This window comes from Sus scrofa, chromosome 4 (assembly GCF_054392235.1).
Source record: "Sus scrofa isolate SSC_HxYL_T2T_F1_AM1 chromosome 4, Sscrofa_HxYL_maternal_Yorkshire_Landrace_v2.0, whole genome shotgun sequence".
NCBI lineage: Eukaryota > Metazoa > Chordata > Mammalia > Artiodactyla > Suidae > Sus > Sus scrofa.
In genome coordinates this window covers 95,287,023-95,314,232 of record NC_139386.1, presented here as the reverse complement: position 1 = coordinate 95,314,232, position 27,210 = coordinate 95,287,023, and the positions used below count along the sequence as shown (strand labels likewise).

Sequence of the window (27,210 nt, the reverse complement as noted above, 5' to 3'; positions counted from 1 at the left end):
GTATCATTGATGGATGCACACACGTGTAAGGAAAGTGTAAAAACAACATGGGTATGAAAATACCAAATTCAGGAATTACTTCTGGGAAGGAAGGGAGGAGAATAGACTTGGGGAAAGGCAGAAGGGGAGGTCTTCAGATTCCATACTACGTTATGCCTTCAAGAAAGACAACAATCTGAAGCAGGTATGACAACATTTTAGAATTAAACAGAGCTGGGTGGTAGGTACCGAGAAGCTTCTTGTTACGTTAGACTTTTCAATGTTTATATCCTTACACACGCATGCGCACATCACAAGGGGAGGGAGCGTGAGGGCGGGGCAGAACCTCACCGCAAAGGGAACGGCAGGTGAAGGCGGAGGGGGGCGCTGTGGTTGTTAGCAGAACTGAAGGATCATCTAAAGCAAAGGGAAGGGGGAGACTTCAAATGAGGTGGGAGAGACAGGGCCCCCCTCTGCTGGGCGCTATAAAAAGGGATATGTTTTATTCTCAGTGCAGTGGGGAGACATTGGACGTTTTAAGCAGAGGAGTGTTTACACTGGGTCTGTTTGTATTCTGAGTAGGTCATGTCTTTTCTGTGTGAAACACGTGAGAGGGTAAGAGGGTTGAGGGGGTTAAGAGATTTTACAGTAATGTAGGCAAAGGGTATCATGAGCTCTGCTATAATGGTGGCAGTAAAGATGGGGAGAATTAGGTGAATTTGAGATATATTTTGGAGAGGAACCAGTAGAACTGGGTAATAGATTAGCTGTGGGAATGACTCTGAAGTTTCTATTTGAGTAACTAGTGGTGGTGCTCACTGAGATGAGAAAACATGGGGAGGAGGCCAGCGATGGTGAAAAGGGTCATTTCTTTGGTATGATTTTTTGTTTGTTTGTTCCCAGCAAGAAGGAGAGGGATGAGGGTTTTATTTCAACTATGTTAAGTATGAGCTATTTGTGAACTACCCAAGTAGTGGAGGAGAGCCAACCCTTTATGTTTGGGGTCAAAGTCCACCAGAGAGGTCGGGTGAGGTCCAAACACATAAATTTGGGGTTACCATACACTAAAGCTGTAGGGGAGTTCCCATTGTGGTTCAGCAGGTTAAGAATCTGACTAGTATCCACGAGGATGCAGGTTTGATCCCTGGCTTTGCTCAGTGAGTTAAGGATCTGGTATTGCCACGCTGCAGCATAGGTCGCAGATGCAGCTGGGATCTGGTGTTGCCATGGCTGTGGCATAGGCGGGCAGCTGCAGCTCCGATTTGACCCCTAGCTTGGGAACTTCCATATACCATGGTGCTATATACTAAGGAAGGAAGGAAGGAAGGAAGAAAAAATAAAGGAGAAAGAAAGAAAGAAAGAGAAAGCTGTAGGACTAGGGAGACAATGCCAATAGTGGTGAAAAGAAGCAAGAAGAGATGGGAAAGGGAGGGGGAAGGAAGAAAAGAGACCCCAGGACTGAACTCTGAGGATCCCTATGCTCAGTATCAAGAGGAAGAGGAGGGTCCAGCAAACAGCATGAGAAGGAGTAGCCAGAGAGGTAGGAGGACTGGGAGTGGGGGGACAGATGCCAAGAAAGAAAAGTATTTCAAGAGATGGGGCTGAGTATCAGGTGATTGGAGGGCAGGCAAGAGTCTTCGGGGCTGGCCACCCAGGAGTCACTGTGACTGTGACAAAAGCAGGTCAGCGGTGCAGTGAGGGCTGAAGCCAGATCAGGGACTGAGGAGTAGGTACAGGTTGCAGAAGAGGGGACGGTGTGTGTGGGTGACTCTTTTAAGCAGCTGGGCAGTAAAGGGAGGAGAAACATAGGTGGGAACTGAAAGGGATGGGGAAGGCAGAGGGCGAGTGTATTTTCTGGGGTGATCTTTGTGCATGTCCATATGTGGATGAAAAGAACCCAGTGGAGAGAGAACTCCGCGATGGCAGGAGTGGAGGGAATGAACACAGTGGGGAGAGGAATGAGAGTGAGATCCAAGCCGCACAGTGAATGCAGCCCAGCAGGGGTTCTAACCCAGGGCTGTTCTCTTCCCCAGATACCTCGTTGCCTCTTTTTAGTTTTTTTTTGCTCCTGGGCATCCACCTCGCAGGGTCCAGTGCACTGAATCCTTTCAAACCACCTTCTCTAAACACAAAGTCTATAGTCTTCCTGTTTTCCTCTGGGTTCTGTGTCTACACAGGGAACCGGAGGAGAAAATAAGCAAACTGAAAAAGATTAAATCTGACCTATTTTATGCATTCTGTGTAAATGCATGAAATAGATTATGTCTGACAATGGTAAACAGACAGCCCCCTCCCCAATCTAATTTATTGCTTTAATTATATATGCTCCTCTTCCTCAGTCTCTAGGAAAGAATGCCTCCATCAGTTTCCAGCTCCTTCTCTGGAGCCATTCCCTGATTTCTAAGGCTGCTTTGGGTGACCACAGGCTTCTAGTCAAGGCTGCCCTATCTAAAGCACAACTGAGAATTTGTTAACCTGCTGCTTAGGAAAATACATGGTCATGTATAGTAATAATGTGTATGTTTACAGTTAAAAGTAAGGAAATAGAGGTGGGGCTTTTTAGGGTTTTGTTTTTGTTTGCGGGGGTTGTCTTTTTAGGGCTGCACTGTAGCATATGGAGGTTCCCAGGCTAGAGGATGAATCGCAGCCACAGCTGCCTGCCTACATAGCCACAGCCATGGCAACTTGGGGTCCACGCCATATCTGGGAACTACACCAGAGCTAATGATAATGCTGACTCCTTTAACCCACTGAGCAGGCCGGGGATTGAACCCTGTACTCAAGGATATTAAGCAGGTTCATTACCGATGAGCCATGATGGAAGCTCCGGGGTGGAGTCGTGTTTCAAAGGAATGGCAATAATTCAATGCAAGGGCCCCCCCCCCCCGCCAAAAGAAATTAATGATCTCCCATTGCCGGGAAAGGAAGAAGAGAGGTACTGAATTATTTGGATACTAGGCTAACTCAGCATCAACAGAGCAGCTTAGGTAGGGAGATCTACCCTAAAGTCCACGTATTTATCTCAGTCTCCATTCCTACATGTATTCGTTGAACCAGGCACTGAAGGCACAGCAAAGAGCAGGACAAACATGCCCCATGCCCTCGGAGAGCTTGCAGTCCTATGGGGGGGATGCACACACGAGGCGATTGCAGTGCCAGGTGGATGTGCTAAGTGCTGAGACAGATGTCGGTGCCCCTGAGCCAGCCGGGGGTGGGGGGCAGCGGTCAGGAAAGAGCTCCCTTAGGAATGGTTATATACATTGAAATCTATGAGACATGACCGGGACTGGGGCAGGCTGACCTTGGGGAACCTGTAAACAACTGAAATACAAAGCACGTGGGCACGCACACATACACGACATCTGTTACTCACAAGGGTCATGGTGAAATATGCCAACATGTTTGCTGGGCTACTTTGCCCTTTGGCGCAAATCACAATCATGACACCCAGGTTTGTGACTTGCACAGCTGGAAGGTGAGTGGCACTGCCAGTGAACCCAGGGAACACCAGAAGAGGACCGGGTTAGAAGGCAGAGGCTGGGTTCAGTCTCAACAGGAGGAGCTAAGAAACGTCTGAGACCTCCAGGTGGAGCTCTCAGTGAGCCGTTTCCTGTCTTAAATGCAAGGTCATGGCTTGGGACAGCAAGACAAATCTGGGAGCCATGGCATTAGAAGTGATCGTTTGAACCACAGGCACAGACAGGAGTACTTAGCAAGAGATGCCGAGAGTGAAAAGAGAAACGGGCCCTGGACTGGGGTTGGAAAAACTTCTTCAAAGACACTAAAGGAGGGAGCAGAGGCTGCATCAGGAGAGGTGTCCTGGTGACCCAGCGTGTAGGGAAGGAGGGAGGAATCAGCAGTAACGACGTGAGCCTGAAATCAAACAGAACGTGGACAAAAACCCGTCCGTTGGATGCGCTGGAGACAGGAAGGAGGCTGGAGTCAAACTAGAGCAGGTTAAGAAGAATGAAGACGGAGACGGAAGAATGCACGTCAGTGCCTCCCAAACACTTTGACTTTGTGGCGCATATAGAACGTGTTATTTACATGGCACACTGGGTAAGTGAGCAAGTTTTATTTACATGGCACACTAGGTAGCTGCTCCCCACTGGAAGTGTGGCCCCACCCAGCTGCCCTGAGGGCTGTGAAGATCACTATCTTATAATGCCTACAACCATTTGAGACACATCAGTGAGCCTCAGAACTCCGGCTGGAAAGGGCCGTCATATTCCACCATTTGAAAGAGAGTGATTGTGAAGGGCATTTGTGGAAGCTGAAGTGGTTTGGTTTGGTTTGAAGATGAAAGAGACTTAAGCATCTTTCAGAAGCATCTGTGGAAACAATCCGGTCAAGAGGGCATGACCGCAAATGAACCTGTCTACTGAAAAGAAACAAACTCATGGACATGGAGAACAGACTTATGGTTGCCAAGGGGGAGTGGGGGAGGGAGAGGGAGTGGGATGGACGGGGAGTTTGGGGTTAGTAGATGCAAACTATTGCATTTGGAGTGGATAAGCAATGAGATCCTGCTGTTTAGCACAGGAAACCATATCTAATTACTTGTGATGGAACGTGATGGAGGATAATGTGAGAAAAAGATTGTGTGTGTGTGTGTATATATATGTATATATGACCGAGTCACTTTGCTCTACAGCAGAAATTGACAGAACAATGTAAATCAACTATGATAGAAAAAATAAAAACCTTAAAAAAAAAAAAAAAGACACCATGACTGAACTCGTGGGAGAGAAAGGTTCAGAGAGCATTGCTGGTACAAGGCGCCTAAGAAGATGTACCCGTGGACTCAATTTCAGGCGGAGGGATGAGTGTACAAAATATCATGTGTGCATAAGTGCAGTCCTCTCCACAATTCTAGAAACCAACGTCGTTATTACCATCACGGAGACTTAATGCCTAAGCTTAGTGAGATTAAGCCATCCTCCCCAGCCTCCTTGCCCACATAGCAAGCAGCAGAACCAGAATTAGAACTCAACTCTGACTCCAAAACTTCTAACAATTCCACTTGGGTGTATCTTGAAGCTCTTACGCTGCTAAGCCTGGAGACACCATGATGATTAGACTTGGCCCTTGGCTTTGGGGAGATCACAGACTGGAGCTGGAGAAAGACAATAAAACAAATTGAATACAATGTGATGAAACAGGATAATGGAAAAATGCTTTAAGAAGCACAGAGACTGCACTGAATATCTGCCTGTCTCCTCCTGAGCTCCTAGAGGCAAGGATGGGCTGGGGATTGATCAAGAGCTGAAAAATAAAAAAATCTGATGGATGGATGGATGGATGGATGGATGGAGAATGATGTTTTAGTATGGAGTCCTTTGTTAGGGCAATTGTCCATGTAGCCACAAGGGGTCGCTGCAGACCTGAAACAAACTTTCCTGTTGGCCTCTCCACGCTCTCTCCAGGTTTCTAAGGAGGGAGAAGGAAAGAGGGTGGTGATCAAATGCCTCGTGGTATCGTCTGCCCCCTGCAGGTCCGGACTAGAACTTCATTCTCAGTCTGGCTCCATCATCAGTGGACTCCTGTCCTAAATTCTAGGGTTTTGATAATTTCCTCCGTTTGTTCTCTCTTTTGACTCTAACACAGAGACATGATGTCAAGTCTTTCCTTGGGCCTCCAGTCCCAGGGAGTGGTGTGGCTCCAATCCCAGCAGGCTTTATGGCTGAGTACCTTTGCACAGATTACTTCACCTCTCTGGGCCTTACCCCTAAAACCTAAGGTTGAGAGGAAGGCTCTGATGGCCCGAGGCATTTCCTTGAAAAGCCTTTCTTTTCCTTGAAACAATAGCTAATCTTCATCAAGCACATGCCACTTGCCAGGCATTATTCTAAGCCTGCCTATTCAACAAGGCATCTGCTAGCCACTGCAGCTATTTAAATTTAAATCAAGAAAAACTTAAAGCAGTTAAAATCTCACTTCCTCAGCCTCCCTAGCCACCTGAGGTGGCTGCATGTGGCTAGTAAGAACTGAAGACAAGGGAGTTCCCGTCGTGGCGCAGTGGTTAACGAATCCGACTAGGAACCATGAGGTTGCGGGTTCGGTCCCTGCCCTTGCTCAGCGGGTTAACGATCCGGCGTTGCCGTGAGCTGTGGTGTAGGTTGCAGACGCGGCTCGGATCTGCAGACGCGGCTCGGATCCCGCGTTGCTGTGGCTCTGGCGTAGGCTACAGCTCCGATTCGACCCCTAGCCTGGGAACCTCCATATGCTGCGAGAGCAGCCCCAGAAAAGGCAAAAAAAACAAAACAAAAAACACATGTTCTTAACAGATGAGTATCCTGAACAAGGATTCAAGCTCTGGTGGTTGGCCCTGGGACCCACCATGATGTCTCCATGCCCCGAGCTGCCTCCTAATCCTGGCCGCCTGGCTCTCCCCTCTCAGCGCCTAGGAGTGGGGCTGAATCTTCCCATCCCCCAGAAGCCCTCGTCCCTCACCCGCTCCCCTGCCAGGTGACCCTGAGTAATGAGGGCCCCTGGGTGTCAGGCCCCTTCTGGATGAGAGCCCCCACTTTAGTCCCTACCTCCTTTTCACCCCTCATTTTCCTTAGAGTACTAGTATTATGGGCTTTGATTCTTACCCCTCCAACCCAGTCTTGATTCAAGGTCAGCCTAGGTCCCAGAAGAATTCAGACTGGGAGTAGCCCTGCTTCCCTGGGGTGATCTTCATCCCCAAGAAACAGGTATGCCACCAGTTCAGCTCAGAGACCCAGTGTCACTAACACCTCTGAAGGCGCAGCAAAGCCTCATTCTGCAGGGGTAGAGTGAGACGTAGGGGAGTCTCCCTCAGGTTGCTGGAACCCAGTGAAAGTAGCAGCAGCCAGGGGGCAAGGCTTCAAGGGCTCTGCCTGCAAAAAGCCTCAAGTGGGAGTGCCCGTTGTGGCACAGCGGAAACGAATCTGACTAGTAACCACGAAGTTTGGGGTTCAATCCCTGGCCTCAATCAGCGGGTTGAGAATCCAGTGTTGCTGTGGTGTAGGTCAAAGACACAGCTCAATCCTGTGTTGCTGTGGGCTGTGGTGTAGGCTGGCAGCTGTAGCTGTTTCAACCCCTAGCCTGGGAACCTCCGTATGCCGCCAGTGTGATGCTAAAAAGCAAAAAGCTAAAAAACAAAAAACCCTCAAGCTTGCAAACTAGACCATTTGTGGTTGCCCTGTCTCCTGCCTTAGCTGAAGCCCTGCAGAGTCACCTCACCATCTAGACCTGCAGCTGAGCAAGGTTCAAGGCAACTCAAGCCCAGAGATCTGTTGGAAAAAGAACAATAGAGGAAAATGGATAAATGTTAACACCTTGAGGTGAACCAGCAAGCTATTCAGTTCCTACTTTACTTCCTCACTCCTTTTACCTCTCTCCCCATCATCTGAGTCTCAAGAGAATCACCACTTCCACTGAAACAGAATCTCAGGCAAGAAAACTTAGAAACTTCACCCTCTCGGTTCCTGCCTTTGGCAGTAAGCACTGCAAATTCTTTTCCGACCATATGAAACTTCTCCCCTAAAGACTTCCGGGAACAACCTTACTGTCAGAAAGTGCTTTCTGGTATTTTACCCAGCTCTCCATGCTTCATCTTAAATTCACATGTTCAGTCCTCAGAGGATGGGGGTGGGCGGATGAGGGGCTTCCTTCTCTGTTGGGAGACCAGTAGCTTCTGGTTTTTTATCTGTTACAGGTGGTGCTGCTATGAACATTCTTGCACGTGTCTTTTGGAATCTAGGAGTGAAAATGCTGGGTCATCAGGCAGCCGTATGTTCAGCTTTAGTAGCTTTTGCCACAGTTTTCCAAAGTGATTGTACCAATTTATATTCCCTCTGGAAGTATACAGAAATTCTAGTTGCTTCACCAGCAACTGGGTTGTCTACAGTTTTGGCCATTCTTATGGGGGGTGTAGTGGCATCTCATTGCCTTTTTTTTTTTTTTTTTTTTTTTTTTTTGCTTTTTGCGGGCCGCTCTTGCGGTATATGGAGGTTCTCAGGCTAGGGATCGAATTGGAGCTATAGCTGCCGGCCTACACCAGAGCCACAGCAATATGGGATCCGAGCTGCATTGTGACCTACACCAGAGATCATGGCAACGCCAGATCCTTAATCTACTGAACAAGGCCAGGGATCGAACCCACAACCTCATGGTTCCTAGTCGGATTCGTTTCTGCTGCACCACAACGGGAACGCCCATTGCAATTTTTTTTTTAATTGAAGTATAGTTGACTTACAATGTTGTGTTAATATCTGCAACGTGATTCTGTTATATATATACATACATACACACACATACATATACTCTTTAAATGTTCTTTTCCATTATGGTTTATCATAGGACGTTGAAAATACAGAGAGACTTTGCTACACAGTAGGACCTTGTTGTTTATCCCTTCCATATATAATAGTTTGCATCTATCAACCCTAAGCTCCCACTCCATCCCTCCCCCACACCCTCCCTCCCTCTTGGCAACCACAAGGCTGTTCTCCATGTCTGTGAGTCTGCTTCTGTTTCTTAGATAGGTTCATTTGCGTCATATTTTAGATTCCACGTTTAAGTGATATCATATGGTATTTGTCCTCTTTCCAACTTATTTCACTTAGTATGAGAATCTCTATTGCACAGTTGCCATTTAAATTTGCATTTCTATGGTGATTTATAAGTCAAGTTCCTTCTCCTGTGTTTATTGGGTGCTTAGATATCTGCTTTTGTAAAGTACCTATTCAGAATATTGCCCATTTTTCTAGTGGGTTGTCTATCCTTTTCTTATTGACTGGTAGAAATTCTTATACTCTGCATATGAATCTTTAGCCAGCCGTATGTATTGAAAATATTCTGTGGCTTGCCTATTCACTCTCTTAGTGGTGTCTTTTTTTTTTTAAATATAGCCGATTTACAGTGTTGTGTTAATTTCAATGTACATCAAAGTGATTCAGATATATATTCATTTATATATCTAGTAGATATAGAAGACATATATAGATATATATTCATATATATATAGTCTTGTATATATACCTGCTATAGTAGATATATATATATAAATAGATAGATACATATATAGAGAGATATATAGTCTTATATATCTCTATAATAACCTTATAGGTTATTACAAAACATTGAGTAGAGTCCCCTGTGCTATACAGTGGGTTTTTGTTGGTTATCTGTTTTATATCTATTAATGTATATTAGTTAATCCCAACCTCCTAATTTATCCATCTCCCCCATCTTTCCCCTTCAGTAACATAAGTTTGTTATCTATGTCTGTGAATCTGTTTCTGATTCATAAATCATTTCAGTGTATCATTATTTTTAAATTCCACATATAAGTGATATCATGTGATATTTGTCTTTCTCTGACTTCACTTAGTGTGATCATCTCCAGATCCATCCATGTTGCTGCACATGGTTAATTATTTCATTCTTTTTTATAGCTGAGTGAAAGTAATAACATCTTGTAAGGAGTAGTTCTCCAAATGATAACCTGACCATCTTAAAGCCTCAGGTTCGGAAACTCCAGCCCCATTCTACCCCAATCTCATCAACCCGCGATAAATGGGGTTCACTCCTGAGCTGATGGTCCTGTGGACCATGTTTAAGATTCCACTTCTCCAACTCACTGCAGTGTCCAGACACATTTCTCCTTAAAGAGGGGAACTTGGAGAAGTCAAGGTCACTTGGGGTGGGGGGTGGATGATCTTAGTGTTTCCAGCGCTGTGCTTCCTTCCAGGCTAGCGATGCTGAGACCAAGCAGATTCCGGCAGTCTCTGGATCGTTCCATAGCCATGTCCCACACTAGTTCCTAGCATGAGCTCTTTCAGACCAGAGAGAGAACGTCCAAACATGCTTGCCAGGGATGTTGCTGACCCCCTTATGCTTTACGGTCAAGAAAGATCTTTCATGTAGCACACCCTCTACCAAAGAAGAACTATCAATTTGAGATCTTAAAGTTTCTTCCCCACTTCCTGTATTTAGATTATCGAGCGGTAACACCACTCACGTCAGAGGGGGTCACCCACCCACCCCTGGGCCTAGATGCTCTCCCTGCCAGCCTCACCCTGCCTTCCATCTCCTCTGTGTTTCATCCTCCACGCCAAGCCAGACCCCATGCTGCTCTGGACCGTGGCACTGCTCTTTGGTAAGTTACCAAGCGCCAGCATTGCCTCCTGGGCACCAAAGACTGTAAGTCATTCCTGAGACACAATGTTCCTGATTTTACCTTTCCCGGTTCAGGTGGGTTTATGGCTGGAGCTTGAGACAGGTGCGTGCACATGGGCGTGCTTGAGAGAGACGGGGATGGAAGCCGTGGGGATGGGTCGTGGGGGAGTCCCAGTGTTTCCTGTTCATTTTCCTGGGTCCTCGGAAGGGCCACCCTTAGATACGTCAGAGCTAATTTAGGGAGGTTGAAAATCACCTTCTGAGGCCCAACGACAATTTTACCCTGTGAAATCAGATTGAAATATCCATCAAGCCTATTTCCAAAGGAAAATGAAATTATAGAAGGAAAGGGAGCTGCTGGGGGTGTCAGAAGAGAGATCAGGGAAATGGGGGGGAAAAAAAACAGTTCTGTGCAGTTTGTTCAACAAGGGACAGTGAGGTTTTACAAGGAGTTTTAAGAAGCCTTAGCTTTTTCTTAGGACCCGTCGGCAATGACTGGGCTTCTCACCTGGTCAAGAGGCTTATGCTCTGAGTGTCCAAAGCCTTCTTCCAATGGACCATCCTTCTGCTGCCTATATCCTCTGTTGGGACGGGAGCGGGGGAGGGGTCTGATTCAGTCTAACTGGTCCATGCTGATTAAAGGGATCAAATCTATTCTTCTGAATCTGTATCTCTCTCTTTGATCTGCTCACCTGGTCCCCATGCCAGTGACTGAAGGGAGTGGCTTCCCGGCAGGGGATTGTGGGGTGTGGTGATTACTGGGCTCCCCTGGACTCCACTCAGCCTCAGCCGTCGTCACCTGCTACACTTAATAGGAAAAAGGCTAGGGCATCTATTTCACTTCAGTTTCTGGTTTCTGAGCTGACTTGTTTTAAATATGGTCCCAGGAGTTTGTTTGTTTATTTGATTTCATTAAACCAGAGAAGCAAAGCCATTCCTAAATATACTCTCTTCCTGGACAGAGTCGGTGGGAATTTTGCCCCTGGGAGGAAAATACCTCTTCCACTTGGGGCTCTTCCTCCCCCAACATCACCATGTTGCCCTGTGTGTTCTATGAATGGCTGTTTGGACAAGTGAGAAGGTCTGTGCTCCCAGTGAGAGCAGGGACAGGATGGCCTCCCACCTGGATACCCTCCAGAGGGGAGGTTCCCAAGGGCCAATCATTTCCTTTAACGAGAGTAGCCCTTGGTGTTGACTAAAGTCTCAGAGCTTCCTGGTGTGTCACTCAGGATCTGGATGGCGGAGAGTAAAGAGAGAGTGAAGGGCAGACAGTGGCTGGCTGACCAGTGGGCAGCGCAGGGGAGCCCATGCATGACTGAGTCACACCTGATGCTCCGGACCCCATAAAACCAGCCTAAGATATGGACCCCACAGCTAAATGTGTAGGAACAGAGTTACCGTTAAGGGTAGAACTGCTGGAGTTCCTGTCGTGGCTAACGAATCTGACTAGGAACCATGTGGTTGCAGGTTCAATCCCTGGCCTTGTTCAGTGGGTTAAGGATCTGGTGTTGCCATCAGCTGTGGTGTAGGTCACAGATGAGGCTTGGATCCCGTGTTGCTGTGGCTCTGGCGTGGGCTGGTGGCTATAGCTCCGATTAGACTCCTAGCCTGAGAACCTCCATGTGCTGCGGGAGTGGCCCCAGAAAAGGCAAAAAGACAAAAAGACAAAAAAAAAAAAAAAAAAAAAAAAAGGGGGTAGAACTGCTATTTCCTCTCAGGTGCTATTTCCTCTCAGATGTGGCCAGAGAGGCCGAGAAAACAAAAAACACTGAATACCTAACTTGTAGTCTGTACGTTTTCTCAGCTAACCTTCAGGATGTTATAGGGCAAGTTTTTTTTTTTTTTCTTATCCCTATTAAACAGCCAAGGAAACTGAGGTGCCAAGGCATTAAGAAACTTGCCTAGAATTACCCCACTAACAAGAGCAAGTCTATCTGATGTCAGATCCTGTGCTGTCTCCATTCTACTTCACTACCTCTAGTCTGGGTGCAGTTGGATTCAAACCACGTAAAACTAGAAAGTAGGGAATTCCTGCTGTAGTGCAGTGGCTTAAGGATCTGGCATTGCTGCAGCGGTGATGCAGGTTGTAGCTGCAGCTTGGAATCCATCCCTGGCCCAGGAACTTCCTTATGTCATGGGCGTGAGCCAGACTAGGACATGAGATCTGGCTTATGGAAGAAAGTCCTGCCATTGAGACAGAATGACCCACGTTTTATTTTCTACATTAACTGTGATCCTGTATGATCTTTCATTGTCCTATGCGAGTTTACATAGACACCAGCATGGAATGCAATTCCATGGTTTTCCTCTAGAGGTGATCTTTTTTCTGACTGCTTGCCTGTCTCTGGTATTCTGTTGTGTCCTCAGAACCTGTTTTTCCCTATATATGCAAACTGTATGTTTATGAGTGAAAATGTCAATACATTAAAAACAAACCAAAACAAAACTAGAAAGTCAAATTCATGGAAAGTTCCTGACAGGGTAGAGGCCATACAATAAATGGTCCCTATTACTAGTATTGGCTCCTAGGGATACAAGGCTAGGAGCCCTGACATTGAACCTGCTGGGACATGGCTGTCCACTAAAGATGTGTTTAAGGTTGAGCAGGTTAACCTTATTCTTCTTCTGAGCTGTGTGTTAGCCAGCTTCGCTCTGAGTACCGGAATCCTACCCCCACCCCTCTATATACACACAGCATCCGTGACACCCGACCCTCCCAGCTGCACGAGCCACCACTTGGCAAAGTGGCTTATCCCAATGTGGTGAAGCTTGACCATGAGACAATCCCTCCTGTTGAGCTGAAACCTGCCTCTCTGATCTGACTTTGTGAACTAGTTCCACTTCTGCCCTGTAAAGTAATGGATCTCTCCCTTCTTTTAAGCTTAGCTTGTCAAGTATTTGAAAGCCACTGTGTATCCCTACTCTGTCTCATCTTTCTCAGATAAATGCCCTCTAACAGGAGATGGTCTCTAGACTCTGTTGGTTGTCCTGGTCTGCTAGGTCTTGATGGGCTTTTTCAGTGGACTGCAAACTGGGCTGTCTGTTCCCTCCCACAGTGGCCTGACCAGTGCAGTGTTCAATGTGGCCCCTGCCTCCATCACTTGGAACTCTATTGTGCAACTGAGTTTGAAAATAGCCCTTGGCTTCCTATCACACTGTCACCTCATCTTCAGCCTATAGCCCCCTTGGTTCCTCTTTACAGGAGCCATGATAAGGAGGTGTCACTCTATTTGTCCCCAGTTGGCAGCTGTCTTGATCATGCACAATAGTTCTGCAATTGCAACCCCAAGGCCTTGCAGTGCCCTGGACAGTAGGTCATCGGGATCTGGGGTCATGAGCTCATTTGAAGTGTCCATGCTCTCTGAATGCCTTCTCCCTCATTATAGGCTTCAGTTCCCTCAATCCTTTTGCACATCACTTCATAGCTGCAAAATCATTTTCCAGTGTAGAGAAGAAAGGGAAGGGAGGCATCCCTACTCAGTAAGGTCTTAGTCACTCTGAGGTCAGGCTTTCTTTCTGCTTTCAGTTAATGTAGTAAACACTTTCCCGGGCAGTGGGTCAATCTAATCTCTGTAACTGCTCTGTAAGGGGAAAATGACTACGATCGTTTCCATCAAATAGACGAAACCAGGGACTGGAGAATCTTGAACTTTGAGCAACTTGTCCAAAGTCACACAGAAAGAGATGGATTCATGAGTCTGGCCCAGGTCACCTGATTCCAAAGCCTGCATGCTTTTCTCTACACCAAGTTCACAGAGATAGAGGTGGAGGTATGGGAGGAGCACAGATGGAGGGATGGTAAGGAAGAGACTCATCATTCTGCACACATTGAGAACCTGAGGCTGAGCTGACCCTAAGCTGAGTAGATAGAGAACGTGTCCTGGGCCATGCGGATAGCAAGAATGATGGCCTGTGAGTGAACATCTGCTGAGGGGGTCTTCATCCATCCCTCCCAAGGCCACCCTTGCATTTCTTGGGGTTCTGAACAGCACCTAGGACAATGTCAGCAATGAAGGACATAAGTAAATGCCTAGGGACTGGCTGAACTGACTGTACTCAGCCCTACACCATTCATCATCTTACCCTTTGCCGCAAAGGCCAGAATACTCTCTACTGCTCTATATCTTCCAACTGTGTCCCTCAGGTTAGGGTCCTCCATCCCTTGAACTGATCATACCAGCCTGATCTGTCATCCTCTTGCAGTGTAACCTCTCTTTCCTGGCCACCTTGTGTCTTCAAATGGTCATTCACCTAAAAGCGCAATAGTGCAGTGCGTACAAGGTACAACACAGTATGTGAGGCACTGGCCTGTTATGGTCCTCTCATCCATCTGTGCTACCTGTCCAAGTCCCACAATCCTTTCCTTTTTCCTTCTTTTTTTTTTAGTCTTTTTTCTTTTTAGGGCTGCACTCGTGGCATATGGAGGTTCCTAGGCTAGGGGTCCAATCTGAGCTAAAGCCACTGGCCTATGCCACAGCCACAGCAACACCACACCTGAGCAACATCTGTGACCTACAACCACAGCTCATGGCAATGCTGGATCCTTAACCCACTGAACAAGGCCAGGGATCAAATCTACATTCTCATGGATGCTAGTTGGGTTTGCTAACCACTAAGCCACGACGGGAACTCCATCCCACAATCTCTTAATGATTACTCCTCCTGGGAAACCTCACCTCCTTCCTCTGATCTCTTCCATACTCTATTCCCCAAAGCTCTGGAGACAGATGGACCATGGGAATCAGATCCTATCTTTTCTCAGTTCTTCTGTTTGTGTGAATAGGACTCTCAGGCACATTCATCCTGTAAGTAGAAGTCCTAGGTCTTCTACTTTTTGTTCCCTGCCCACCTGAGTGTGCAAAAAGGAAAGCCTTCATGCGTTTTTTTTCAACATATGCTTCCTGAACACAGACCATGGTCCAGGCACAGGCCCTCACCATAGACAATACGGCAGTGAACAAATACAGACAGCATGGCAGCAGAGTGCCTGCTGGAGCTTACATTCGAGACAGAGGGCAACAGGTGATAACAAGTAGATAATTTAATGAATGAGCTAATTTCAAATAGTGATCATTTGTGTGCTGAAAATACAGTAGGTCGTTGTGATGGTGACTGAGGAGAATTCTTTTGACTGGGAGACCCCAGCAACACCTAAGAAGGCAACATTTGAACTGAGATAGGGCAAAGGATTCCAGGCAGTAGGTCCACCATAAACATTGAGTGGCTGGGTGGTAGAGTGGCTGGGTGACTGGGTGGTGCTGGGTGGTTAATTAGCTGGATGTCTGGGTGGTTGGGTACCTGGGTAGTTGGGTAACTGGATGGCTGGGTGGTTGAGGGGCTGGATGACTGAGCGATAGGGTGCTGACATGGTTAGGTACTTAGAGGACTGGGTCGCTGATTGGTTGAATGGATGTTAGCATCCATTTATGGGGTGACAGGCCTCCTTGTCAGAAAGTTTTTTCTGCTACTTAATCTAATTCTAGCTCTTTGTTCTCTTGCAGTTCCCTGTGTTGGGAAAACTGGTGAGTCTTATCTGTATCTTTTCATCTCCAAGTGTGCCTCTGGGTCAAAAATTAACAGATAGGGACAAGACAGGGCCACTGGGTCTACCCCAAACATCTTCAGAGCAGCACAAGACTGGGCCTCTTCCTCAGGAGTCTTCACTAATGGCCAGGAAGAGGAGAAACTCAGGACTCCACCATCTCAGGATGAGCATTATGATAGGGCACGCAAGTCCTAGAAAAATGGCTCTGGGCTTCTATCCAGGTCCCTTACGAGTAGCAGTGGCCTTTGTCTCCTCCTCTTGGTGTCACTCTGGAGCTCCTGTAATCCCTATTCATCAAGGTCCTGGGCCTTTCTCTCTCTTTTAATGTTCAAAGAAGCAGGTACCTTTGTCTGTAGGTTAGCTTCTTTTTCCCTAGGCCACCCTTGCCCTGTAATCCGTCCTGTCCTACCAACCTCCATGGAGCTTCTGTCAAATAGGTGAAAACTCTGGTCTATGATTTTTTTTTTTGTCTTTTTTGTCTTTTTAGGGCTGCACTCACGGGATATGGAGATTCCCAGGCTAGGAGTCAAATTGGAGCTGTAGCCACTGGCCTACGCCATAGCCACAGCAACCCCAGATCCAAGCTGCATCTGTGACCTACACCACAGCTCATGCTGGATCCTTAACCCATTGAGTGAGGCCAGGGATTGAACCCACAACCTCATGGTTCCTAGTTGGATTCATTTCCACTATGCCACGACAGGAACTCCCTGGTCTATGAACACCTTGATCTCCAGGGACATGTTCTGTGATGCCAGAGAGGGATGCTGCAGAAAGAGCTGCACCGGGGTCACCAGGGCAAAAATAAACTATTCTGGGGGAGTGAGAACTGGATCAGGAGGACCAAGGCCAAACAATGGATGGAAGGAACCCAACTTGACCCAAGCTTGTCAAGGTGGTGGAGGAAAGTGCAGCATAAAAGGAGACAAGGAGAGGCATTCCACTTATGGCTCAGTGGTAACGAACCCAACTAATACCCATGAGGGCTCGGGTTTGATCCCTGGCCCTCGCTCAGTGGGTTAAGATTCTGGCATTGCCGTGAGCTATGGTGTTGGTTGCAGAAGTGGCTTAGATCTGGCGTTGCTGTGGCTGTGGTGTAAGCCAGCAGCTACAGCTCTGATTGGATTCCTAGTCTGGGAACTTCCATAGGCTGCAGGTGTGGCCCTAAAAAGACAGAAAAAAAAGGGAGGGGAGACAAGGAGGGTGGGAGGGAAGGAGGCGAGAGAGAAGACACAGGGAGAGGAGAGGAGTGGGGTGGAGAATAGAGAAGGGAAGAGGAAGGAGGGAGGAAGGGGGTGGAGGAAAGCAGAGGCTCTGCCCTAGTCTGGCATGAAGGACCAGGGGACAGTGGCAGCTGCAAAGCTGCCGTCCAGGAGCCTCTATCCCCATGGGAAAGGCATTAGGCTGGGGATGGAGGGAGAAAATGGACTGATGCCCTGCAGCTCCAGGATGACCCTGTTCCTGTGTCTCAGGCCAGCTGAGCCTCCAAGTCCGACCAAATCCCATGTTTGAAGGAAACAGCCTGACTCTGAAATGCCAAGGAAGGGATAACACATTACTGTCCCAGGTGAAATTCTATAAGAATGGAAAATTTCTCCATCTCTCTGAGGACAGCCAGACTCTGTCCATGGGGATAGCAACAGTGAACAGCAGTGGCCTGTACCACTGCACTGGGAACATGACACACAATCGCCATGTGATCACAGGGATTTCAAAGACTGTCATGGTTCAGGTCCAAGGTGAGTCTCCATTTGAGGGGAGGGGGGATTGGGTGCTGCTCAGGGGTCTGCTCTCCAGAGGTCAGCAGGCCTTCAGCAGTACCCCTTTCTCTGGCTGCCCTGGATCTCTCAGACTGCATCCTCAGGCCCTGAGATGTCTAGGATCCTGTCCACATGCCCGACCCCCACCCCCACACCTCCCAAGGGGCATGTCTGGAGTTAGAAAAGGAGTGGAAGATACAGGCTGGGGCAAGGAAGTGCCCAGATCCAGACCTACTGCTCACCCGCCTTGAGACCCTGGGAAGGATCCTTCTTCTCTGGGGACAGGTGACCTCTAAGGACCTTCTGGCACTGACCTTCTGGAACCGCAGAGGGACTTGGGGCTGTGGGTGTTATTTCAGAGCTGGTGGGTAAGATGAGAGGCCAGGCGCTGGGAGACAGTGACAGAGTTTCCCATGGGGGCTGGGCAGGGCCTGAGGCGAGGCCTGGGATGTGCTGAAGCTCAGACCTCGGCCTCCTGGGGCCTAATGGTCCAGGTCTCCCCTCCTGAGCCCTGGGCTGCCCCTCCCCAGAGCTGTTCCCACCTCCTGTGCTGAGGGCCACCCCCTCTAACAAGCTCCTTGAGGGGATACCGTTGACCCTGAAATGCCAGACGAAGCTGCACCACCGGAGGCCAGCCCAGAGGCTCCGCTTCTCCTTCCACAAGGATAGCCGCCCCCTCCAGACCAGGGTCCTCTACCCAGAACTCCACATCCGAGCAGCCAAGGAAGGGGACTCCGGCCTTTACTGGTGCGAAGCAGCCCCTGAGAGTGGCCAGATCCGGAAACGAAGCCCTCAGCTGGAGATCAGAGTGAGGGGTAAGTGAGGAAAGGGGACACACCCCAGGGGCCTGGGCAGGGGGCAGTGGGGTGCCCGACATGTTGGGAGGGGTCCCGAAGGGAGGAGCTGGGTGCTCCAGCTGGACTATGTGCTGCCACAGCTCCCGTGTCCCAACCGCTACTCACCCTGAGACCCACCGGTCTCGCCGTGGGGGACGTGGCGGAGCTCCTCTGTGAGGCCCAGAGTGGCTCCCCTCCGGTCCTGTACTCCTTCTACCTCAACGGGGAGATGCTGGGGAACCGCGTGGCTCCCTGCGGAAGAGCCGCCTCCCTCCTCTTCCGGGTGACGTCAGAGCGGGATGCTGGGAACTACTCCTGTGAGGCTGAGAACAGTGTCTCCAAAGAGACAAGCAAACCTGGGGCCCTCTCCCTGGACGGTAAGTCTTGTTCCCAACTGGGCTCTGAGCCCCAGCAAGCTGCCAGGGCCAGACCTCACTCCTCTGTGTTCCTCCAGCCATGCCTGGCACAGTGTTGGGCACAGAACAGGCACTAGGTGACCAACAGGGCATGGACCTACTTGGGGTATCTGTCCAGCCAACCCGGTGGGGAAACAATGACGTCCACAGAGAGTGGGGAGCCACATGGTCATCCATGGCATTGCTCCTCCCCCGAGGACATCCTTTGATCCATGAGGAATTTACATGAGCATGGCTCCTCCAGACCATGTGGTCCCGCTCATGCCAGCCACTGTGCCCCTCCTGTGCCAGTCTGGGGGACATTTGTGAATTTCATCCTGAGTGCTCATGGTCACCCCTACTCACCCCCCAGGTCTTCCGGTCTTGTCTGCCCCCACCAGCAGCAACGGGCTGGTTCTGTGGCTGCCTGCAAGCCTGCTTGGCCTGATGGTCATTGCTGCTGCACTTCTAGGGTATTTCAGACCCTGGAGAAAAACTGGTCAGTAACTCTTTTCGGCTTTCTTGGTTGCTCAATCCCTATGGCAGACACAGCCCAGCCGTCGGAAAGCCAGAGCCTGACAGGACCAGCTGCTTCCTTCTCCTGTGTATTGGGGCGGGGGGAGGGACTTCTCTTCATGTGTCACACAAAGGGGCCCATGGGGGGGGGGACACTGACAGCTGGCAGAACTCACACACATGGACACACTATCTCACACACCCATTCATCCAGAGATGCACACAAACACAGTTCTGTCCCCCGAGCATGAATAAGGGCACAAACAGAGGAATTCTTATAAGCCCAAAGAGATGTAGGCTGGTGTCCTTTCACGTTGGAAATAGAGTCTGTGGCTGCAAATATGATGGAACCAACTCAGGCCTCCAACTCTCTCTTTAAGGTCAGCAGAGTTCTGTTCTGCTTAGTAGAAGAGAAAGAAGGCACAAGAACTCCAGTGCACGTGTGTGCTCACAAACACCTGCTCTCGTACAGTGCTGTCCCCTGGGTGAGCATCCGTGGATGTTAACACTTAGGAAGGAAGCGTGGTAAAGAGGACTGGGGGTTGGTGTGGTCCCAGTCTGCTATTTACTAATTTGGTGACCTTGGGCCAGTTCCCTCTAAGGTTCACTAAGTGTTTCCCTTTCGGGATGTCGTAAGGTCTGAGTTAACACAGTCACCCTGATGTCATACCTGATGTATTAGCCTGGCACTGAGAGTAGGCTCAGTACATTCTCATTCTCGTCTGAGCACCTCTGGTGGGTTCCCAAGCTGCCTCTGCTCCTGTTATCCACTCTTTAATTCCTCTGATCAGGGTCAGTGAAAGTTTAGTTAAAATTAAGTTGAGGAGTTCCCACTGATCCCATTACTCCCGACGAACATCCATGAGGATGTAGGTTCGACCCCTGGCCTCGCTCACTCAGTGGGTTAAAGATTGAGCATTGCCACAAGCTGTGACATAGTTCACAAATGCAGCTTGGATCCGGTGCTGCTGTGGCTGTGGCATAGGTTGAAGTTGCAGCTCCTTTTTGACCTCTAGCCTGGGACTTCCATATGCCACAGGCTCAGCCTTAAAAAGAAAAAAAAATTCAGTTGAGAAAAATTCTATAGAGAGACTTCTCTAGGGAGAAAGAAGTGGAAATAATCAGATAAATGGCATTTCTAGGTAATCTATTGGTTTGGCCTAGCATGCAGCTTGTGAAAATTCCCAGGCCAGTGATTGAACTTGCACTGCAGCAGTGACAAGGCCATCCTTAACCCACTAGGCCAACAGGGAACTCCCAGACTCTCCTTCCTGTCTTGGTAATTAAGCATGAATGTTGGCTTCCAGAGCAATCACCTTGGGTGGCTACAAATTTATTCCAACTCTAACCCTTATTTGCTTGGGGCCATGTTGAAGGGAATGCTCCCAGTGCCAAAGCTTTTTGGTTCTATTATTCCTAGGACTCCAAATCCACCTACAGAACTTCAAACCAACCTTCTTCCTCCTCCCCAGAGGCAACATTTTTACTTTCCACTTGCCAGGAGCAAAAGTAATTGCTCTCATAGACATCCAAAACTGGATTTGCTTATTCAAGTTCTCAGCTCCCTCCCTTAAGGAATTTGTGTTGCCTTTTCTGGGAGCTAAGCCAAACCACTCTTTGAGAAAGACCACCCAGTCCTGCAGTCCAAGTATTTCTCCTTGACCACCAGCCAAAACACCAGAAAGGGTCTCTTCCCAACCCTGGACCTGGTCCCCTGCCTCAGCAAGCACCCTAATTAGAGCTTGAGCCAGCCTCTAACTTCTTCTCTTTATTTATTTATTTTTTTTAGGGCTACACCTTTGGTGTATGGAAGTTCCCGGGCTAGGGGTCAAATAAAAGCCACACTGCAACCTATACCACACCTAAACACCAGATCCTTAACCCACTGAGCCAGGCCAAGGATCAAACCCATGACCTCATGGACACAAGTTGGGTTCATTACCACTGAGCCCCAATAGGAACTCCCAACTTCCTCTCTTTTTAATTTAGCAGCCTCTGTCCATCCAGCTTCCCATCTTGCCTTTCCTTTAGTCTTGAGTCTAGATTCCATGCAGGCCAGAGTTGCTTTAAAGTACACCTGTGTGGTAGGAAAAAAACGGAGTTAGATGGGGAGGCAGCTGCAGTAGGAGACCATGAACTGGAGACCGTGAGTTGTACCATCCCTGCACCTGTCGTAGAGCCTCCTTCCAATGGTCCAGCCTGGCCTCGGCAACACAGGTGTTTCTCCCCACTCACCTCTGGGTCAGAGCGTTAAAGGCAAAGCAACACAGCACAGCCATTTCCCTCCCAGCCCCAGACAAGACGGTGGAGGAGCAGTCACTGGTGAAAGATCTTCAAGAGGAAGGTGCCTTTCATGGGGAGCCAAGGAGCATCCCTTTTCATGCAGAGATTCTCCCTCTCCACCCATTCCCACTGCCAACCTGGGAGCACCTGGGTTCCATTTCATTAAGAAGCCTGTGTCTTGGGAAAATAAGACTCCTGGTGGTGGTTCTGTCATCTCAGAATCTCAGGAGCTCAAAACCACCTTCAGGCCCAATTCCATAGCTCCATGAGAAACACAGAACCACAGCTTCTTTCTCCAGGCCAAGCTCCAGAAGACCCTTCCCCATTTCTGTAGAGCATATCCATTCCTCAATAAACAAAAACATGCCACCGCTGGAGGTATTCCACAGACTGTATGTCTGAAGGCAATTTTCCAAATATTTTGACCAACGGTGGTGTCACTAGAACTAAGATGAGGTCATGCGGAAGTCCACTTCAAAGTAGCACTTAACATAAGTGTACAAGTTCTGCTTTGTTAGTTTAAAAGTGTTCATTCCACTTCCTACTGTCACCCCTCCCATAAAACCCAGTTCCATCGAATTCATGGTGTTCTTCATGCATGAAGGCTCATAGACAGAGCCATGACAAATGAGCATCAGGGAATGTTTAATAATCAGGGGCCTCTCTGAATCTCCACAAATGCCCCCTTGGTTTTATGGGAAGAGCTATTTACAAAGGTCCTACCTGATGACTCCGATGCTTTCTTGCTATTAGAGCTAATGAATATTTCTTGGACATGGGGCACAAACCAGTTGCTCTAAAATCCACCTGTGACCCAATTTCTAGCCCAGAGGCTAATTTTTAAAGTTCTGGAAACACCTGCTATCACAGAGGCAATATGTTAGGGGAGAAGTAGCGTACGCACTGGGTTAAGATTCTGTCTCCACCACTTTTCCTATGAAAAGTGACCCTCGGAGGGGTCACTTCTCCCAGCGTAAGTCACCCCATCTATAAAATGGAAATCACAGTATCGACTTTGCAAGGTGGTTGTGAAGAGTATCAGTCATGGAAGAACCAGGAAGGGGGGCTTTTTTGACATCCACCTTTGTGCCAGTCCCTGGGTTAGGAGTTTTGCTATAAAGGAGACACTATACTTGAATTCCCTGGCCTTGTTTCTGACACTTGGTGTGCTGTCAAAATCATTAGCTTTTCCTCCTTCTGAAAAGCAGCTTGACTGGTGGGTCTGGGCCCTTTTGATAAAAAGGTGTGAACCATCCTTTCCAACCCTGCTTCCTCCCCATTTGTGACCCCCATGAAGCCATCCTACCCTCTGGGTTATTTTTCAAAGGAAATATCCCGTAAAAATAAACCATGTCCAGATCTATGAATTAGCGCTCATTAACAAACCAGCCTCAGACCTCCAGCAGCCTCTACTGACATTCTTTTTTTTAATTTAATTAAAACAATTTTTAATACAATCTAAAAAGGTAACTGACTTTCTTTGTCTCAGCTTGTCTGTCCCCACCATCCAACCTGCTCAGTGAATTGTGCCTTTGCGTCTCCTAGGGCCCCTTCCACCTCAGGATCTGCCCCCAGAGGCAGGTGGAGAGCAGCACCTGCTGAACATCAATTGTAAGGACTTGCAGCAGGACCAGGGTGAGTCCATAAAGGCAAAAAAGGGCCTCTTAAGGGAAGTTGGAAGAAGGAAGGGCTCATGGAAGTCTCAGGAGTCAGAGTCATCTGGGGAAGGAGGCAGATGGCTTCTGGGAAGCGCTAGAGGAGCGAGTGCGTGGAGCTGGTGGTGGGAGAAGGAGGCAGGAAGGGAGTCTGGCTTCCAGGAAGGAGGTTTAGATCAAGTCCCATGGGCCAAATCTGGCCAACCAAGTATTTTCGTAAAGAACACTATGGATGTATCATGCACGGCTGCTTTCACACTACAGAGCTGGGTGTTTGCACAGGTAGTCACTGTCTTTTTATAGAAAAGGCTTGCCAAGCTCTAGTTTAAACAATATGGGGGCTGAGGAAGCTGCTAGAACCTGCTTCAGGGGGCAGACACCTCCTGCCAAGATGGATATCCTACATTAATAACCACCTACCTTTGCCAGTTCTCCCCAAAACAGAGCCTCTGATTGGCTTCCCTCCACATGTGTCTTCAGGATATTTAGGTCTTGAGGTGGGAGGGCAGGTGGGTTCTATTCAAGCTGCATTCCTTCTTTCAGTTCATTGCCAGAATGAGAATGATGACGGGATTATCTACTCTGAGGTATATACAACCCCAAATGAGAATGATGGTGAGTGATCTTGGGCCAAACTTGATATCTTTGGTAACATAAAGGGGAAGTTTGGAACTGGGGGTAAGGTATCACTACTGGCATTATCACCCTGACCAGCATCATCATCCTATTGTCATTACCTTGACCACCATCATCACCTTGCCCACCATCATCACCCTGACCAGCATCACCCTGACCAGCATCACCCTGACCAGCATCATCATCCTGACCACTGTTATCACCCTGACCATCATCATCGCCCAGATCATCATCACCCTGACCACCAGCATCACCCTGACCACCATCACCCTGACCAGCATCACCCTGACCACAACCATCACCCTGACCGCCATCATCATCCTGACCACTGTTATCACCCTGACCATCATCATCGCCCAGATCATCATCACCCTGACCACTGTCACTGCCCTCACCACCGTCAGCACTTCCTTCACTACCACCACCACCACAAACACCACTACGTCCACCATAATTACCACCCTCAGCATGATCCCCCCACACCTCTACTGTTGCCATCATCACCCTCTATTGTTACCATCCCAACTAGAGAGGGTTTTTTTTTTTTTTGAACCATTGTGAAGAAACAAGGAAAAAGAATGATACAGTTTGTCTTTGCCTGAGTCTAAGTCTAAATAGGACAATCCAATTCGACCCCAAGCCTGGCAACTTGCATATGACAAAGGTGCGGCCCTAAAAAAAATAAATTAATTAATTAAGAGAAGTTAGAGACTGGCTCAAGCTCTAACTAGGGTGCTTGCTGAGGCAGGGCACCAGGTCCAGGGGTAGGAAGAGACCCTTTCTGTTGTCTTGGCTGGTGGTCAAGGAGAAATACTAGGAAAATCCCAGCTGTAAGAGAGAGTTAGAAAGACCATGAATCCTGACTACAGATCCCAGAGTCAGGATGACAGGCAGGGGATGGGGTAGTCCTCTCTCTTAGGCAATGTGGAATTGTGGGAAGAGTGTGGGTTTCTGAGTCAGAATTGAGTTCAAAACTTGACTTTATATACCCACTGTGTGACTGGGCAAGTGAGCCTAACCTAATACATAAAGTTTCAATAAGGCCTACTTTGTAAGATTATTATAAACTGCTAGGAATAGAACCTAAGTCCTAGAAACCTTAAAGATTGGTATGTTCAAAAACAGAGAGCTTGCTTTTATGTCTTCCCCATCTAAGGTTTCAATTTCTGGTCTGTAAAATGGGTTTGAATCAGCTTAGGAGCTCTGCTCCTTCCCATAAAGGGTACTAGGGAAGGTGGACGGCCAAGGAGTCTCCTGGACTCAGGGCATGTCCCAGGGTACCCAGGACCTGATCATGTGCTGCCCAAAGCATTGCCAGGCAGGTAGAAAAGCACTCATGGGCAAAGTTCCTTCCTGAAAAGAGTCACAGTGAGGACCAAACATAAGAAGGAAAAAAAGAAGGCAACCTCAGACTATGTGGTTTTCATTAGCACATTAAGGAAAATAAGAAAACGTGATCCTTTTAGTCCTAGCAGACAGCAAAGGTGAAGGCAGGATTCGGGGCAGCAGTTGGGTGGGAAGCGATCTGCTCCCAACACAGGCTCTGAGCTGGCTTTTCCTGGTGGGGGGTGCAGGGACCTGAAACCCAAAGAAGAAGAGCCGTGATGTTCCAAGATGCACAGGAAAAGGAATACGGGTTCTGTTACCATTGGAAGAATGTTTCATGTTTGCAAAGATTCATTATCTGCCCATGGTTCCATTTCTTGTGGAATTGGCTACGGAGAGTTATTCATCACTGGGTTTTCTCATCCCAATGTGAGAGGGAATCAAGGACCCGTACTTGGCAAGACTGATGTGAGATGAGATAGATAGAATCATATGTCTGTTAGAGCTAAGCTGGATACATTAGATATGTAATTCTCACACCTAAAATGTTGCCTGATGCATGAGTTCCCGTCATGGGTCAACAGGAACAAATCTGACTTGTATCCATGAGGATGCAGGTCCGATTCCTGGCCTCGCTCAGTGGGTTAAGGATCCAGCATTGCCGTGAGCTGGGTGTAGGTCTGGCTTGGATCTGGTATTGCTGTGGCTGTGGTGTAGGCTGGCAGCTACAGCTCCGATTCGACCCCTAGCCTGGGAGCCTCCATATGCCGTGGGTGCAGCCTTAATAAAAAGATAGGAAAGAAAATGTTGCCTGATGCAATAGAGTAGGTGTCTAATGGAGTAGACGTTCTCAAAGTATCTTGGACACCTCGCTTCTCACTGTAATCCTGTAAGGCGGTCGCTGTCACCACCACCCCCCTTTCCTGGTGGAAGCAGCCAAGACTTGGAGCAAGTGATGGGCTTCAGGTCATGTAGCTGGTATCTCCTGATTTCCAGGCCCACCTGTTTTCAGATTGAGGGTGAGGGATCCTGAGAAGTAAAGGGAGGGGGAGTTCCTGTTGTGGCGCAGCTGAATCCAACTAGGAACCATAAGGTTTCGGGTTCGATCCCTGGCCTTGCTCAGTGGATTAACAATCCGGCGTTGCCTTGAGCTGGGGTGTAAGACAGCAGCTGCAGCTCCAAGTAGACCCCTAACCTGGGAACCTCCATATGCCACAGGTGTGGCCCTAAAAACACAAAAGACCAAAAAAAAAAAAAGAAAAAAATAAAGAGGGGAGCAGCCCTGCCACCGGCCCTGGCCCATGCTCCCTAGAGAAAGATGCCAGCTAGGAGATGGGAGGGAGACACCCCATGAGCCCAACACCCTAACCTGTGTATCCTGCTTGCCCCCCACAGCCAAGCCTGCCAAACCAACCCAGAAGAAAAAGGTGAGTTGGGACTCTTGCTCTTTTCTTAACCTCTGTGTGATATCTGCTTCCTCACCCTGGCCCGACTCACCCACAGGACGTTTCTGTCATCTACGCCGAGGTGAGAACCTGCAGCCCCATGAGGTTCCAGCCAAGGGACTGAATAGAAGAAGCAAAAGCCACAAAGATGCCACTGGTGACAGTGAGGAGGGCCTCTGCTAGTGATGAAGTCCCTCAATGCATGCCCATCCAGCCGCAGCCTCCAGCACTCCCCAGAAAGCCAGGACCCCTTCTGTGGGTCCTCCTGCTCCTGAGCCCAGAAGCCAGAACCCCTTACATGTTTTAAAAGATACATGATTGGAGAATCTATCCGTTAATAAAGGTGTTATCAGTCTGTTTCCTGTTGTTCATCGGTAGTGATCATTTGTACTGCCTGATAGTCTGGTCTGGTATGTTCAAGAATGGACTCCCTGCGGACCAGGTGATGAGAGGGGGGAGTCCACAGCCAGAATGGTCAGTGAAAGCTTAGTTATATATTTGCTCCTGTGAGGCTCTGGCCCAGCTTCACAGGCCCCTGTCCTGAAATCACAGAGGTGAGGTCTCTGGACGCCCCCCACCCCGCCCCTTAGCAAGAAGTCTGCGTTCAGAGAACTCCTGCCACCAACTGCCCCCTCCCCGTCCCTGAGCTGCAAACTGCAAGCATTTCCCCTTGAGCTTGTCAGAA

The 27,210-nt window shown here is 48.5% G+C and overlaps 1 protein-coding gene across 1 annotated transcript; it reads left to right on the top strand.

Moving 5' to 3' along the window:
- Positions 1-311: 311 nt before the first annotated feature.
- FCRL6 (Fc receptor like 6) lies at positions 312-26,884 on the top strand. The gene is given in 14 exon segments (XM_021089590.2): positions 312-347; positions 7,664-7,737; positions 9,946-10,108; positions 15,630-15,650; positions 17,146-17,412; positions 17,964-18,248; positions 18,371-18,646; positions 19,038-19,163; positions 19,561-19,665; positions 23,009-23,098; positions 23,662-23,733; positions 26,476-26,507; positions 26,584-26,611; positions 26,614-26,884. Coding segments are annotated over 12 exon segments (1,500 nt in total). The 5' UTR covers positions 312-347; positions 7,664-7,737; positions 9,946-10,005; the 3' UTR covers positions 26,709-26,884.
- The last annotated feature ends 326 nt before the right edge of the window (positions 26,885-27,210 follow it).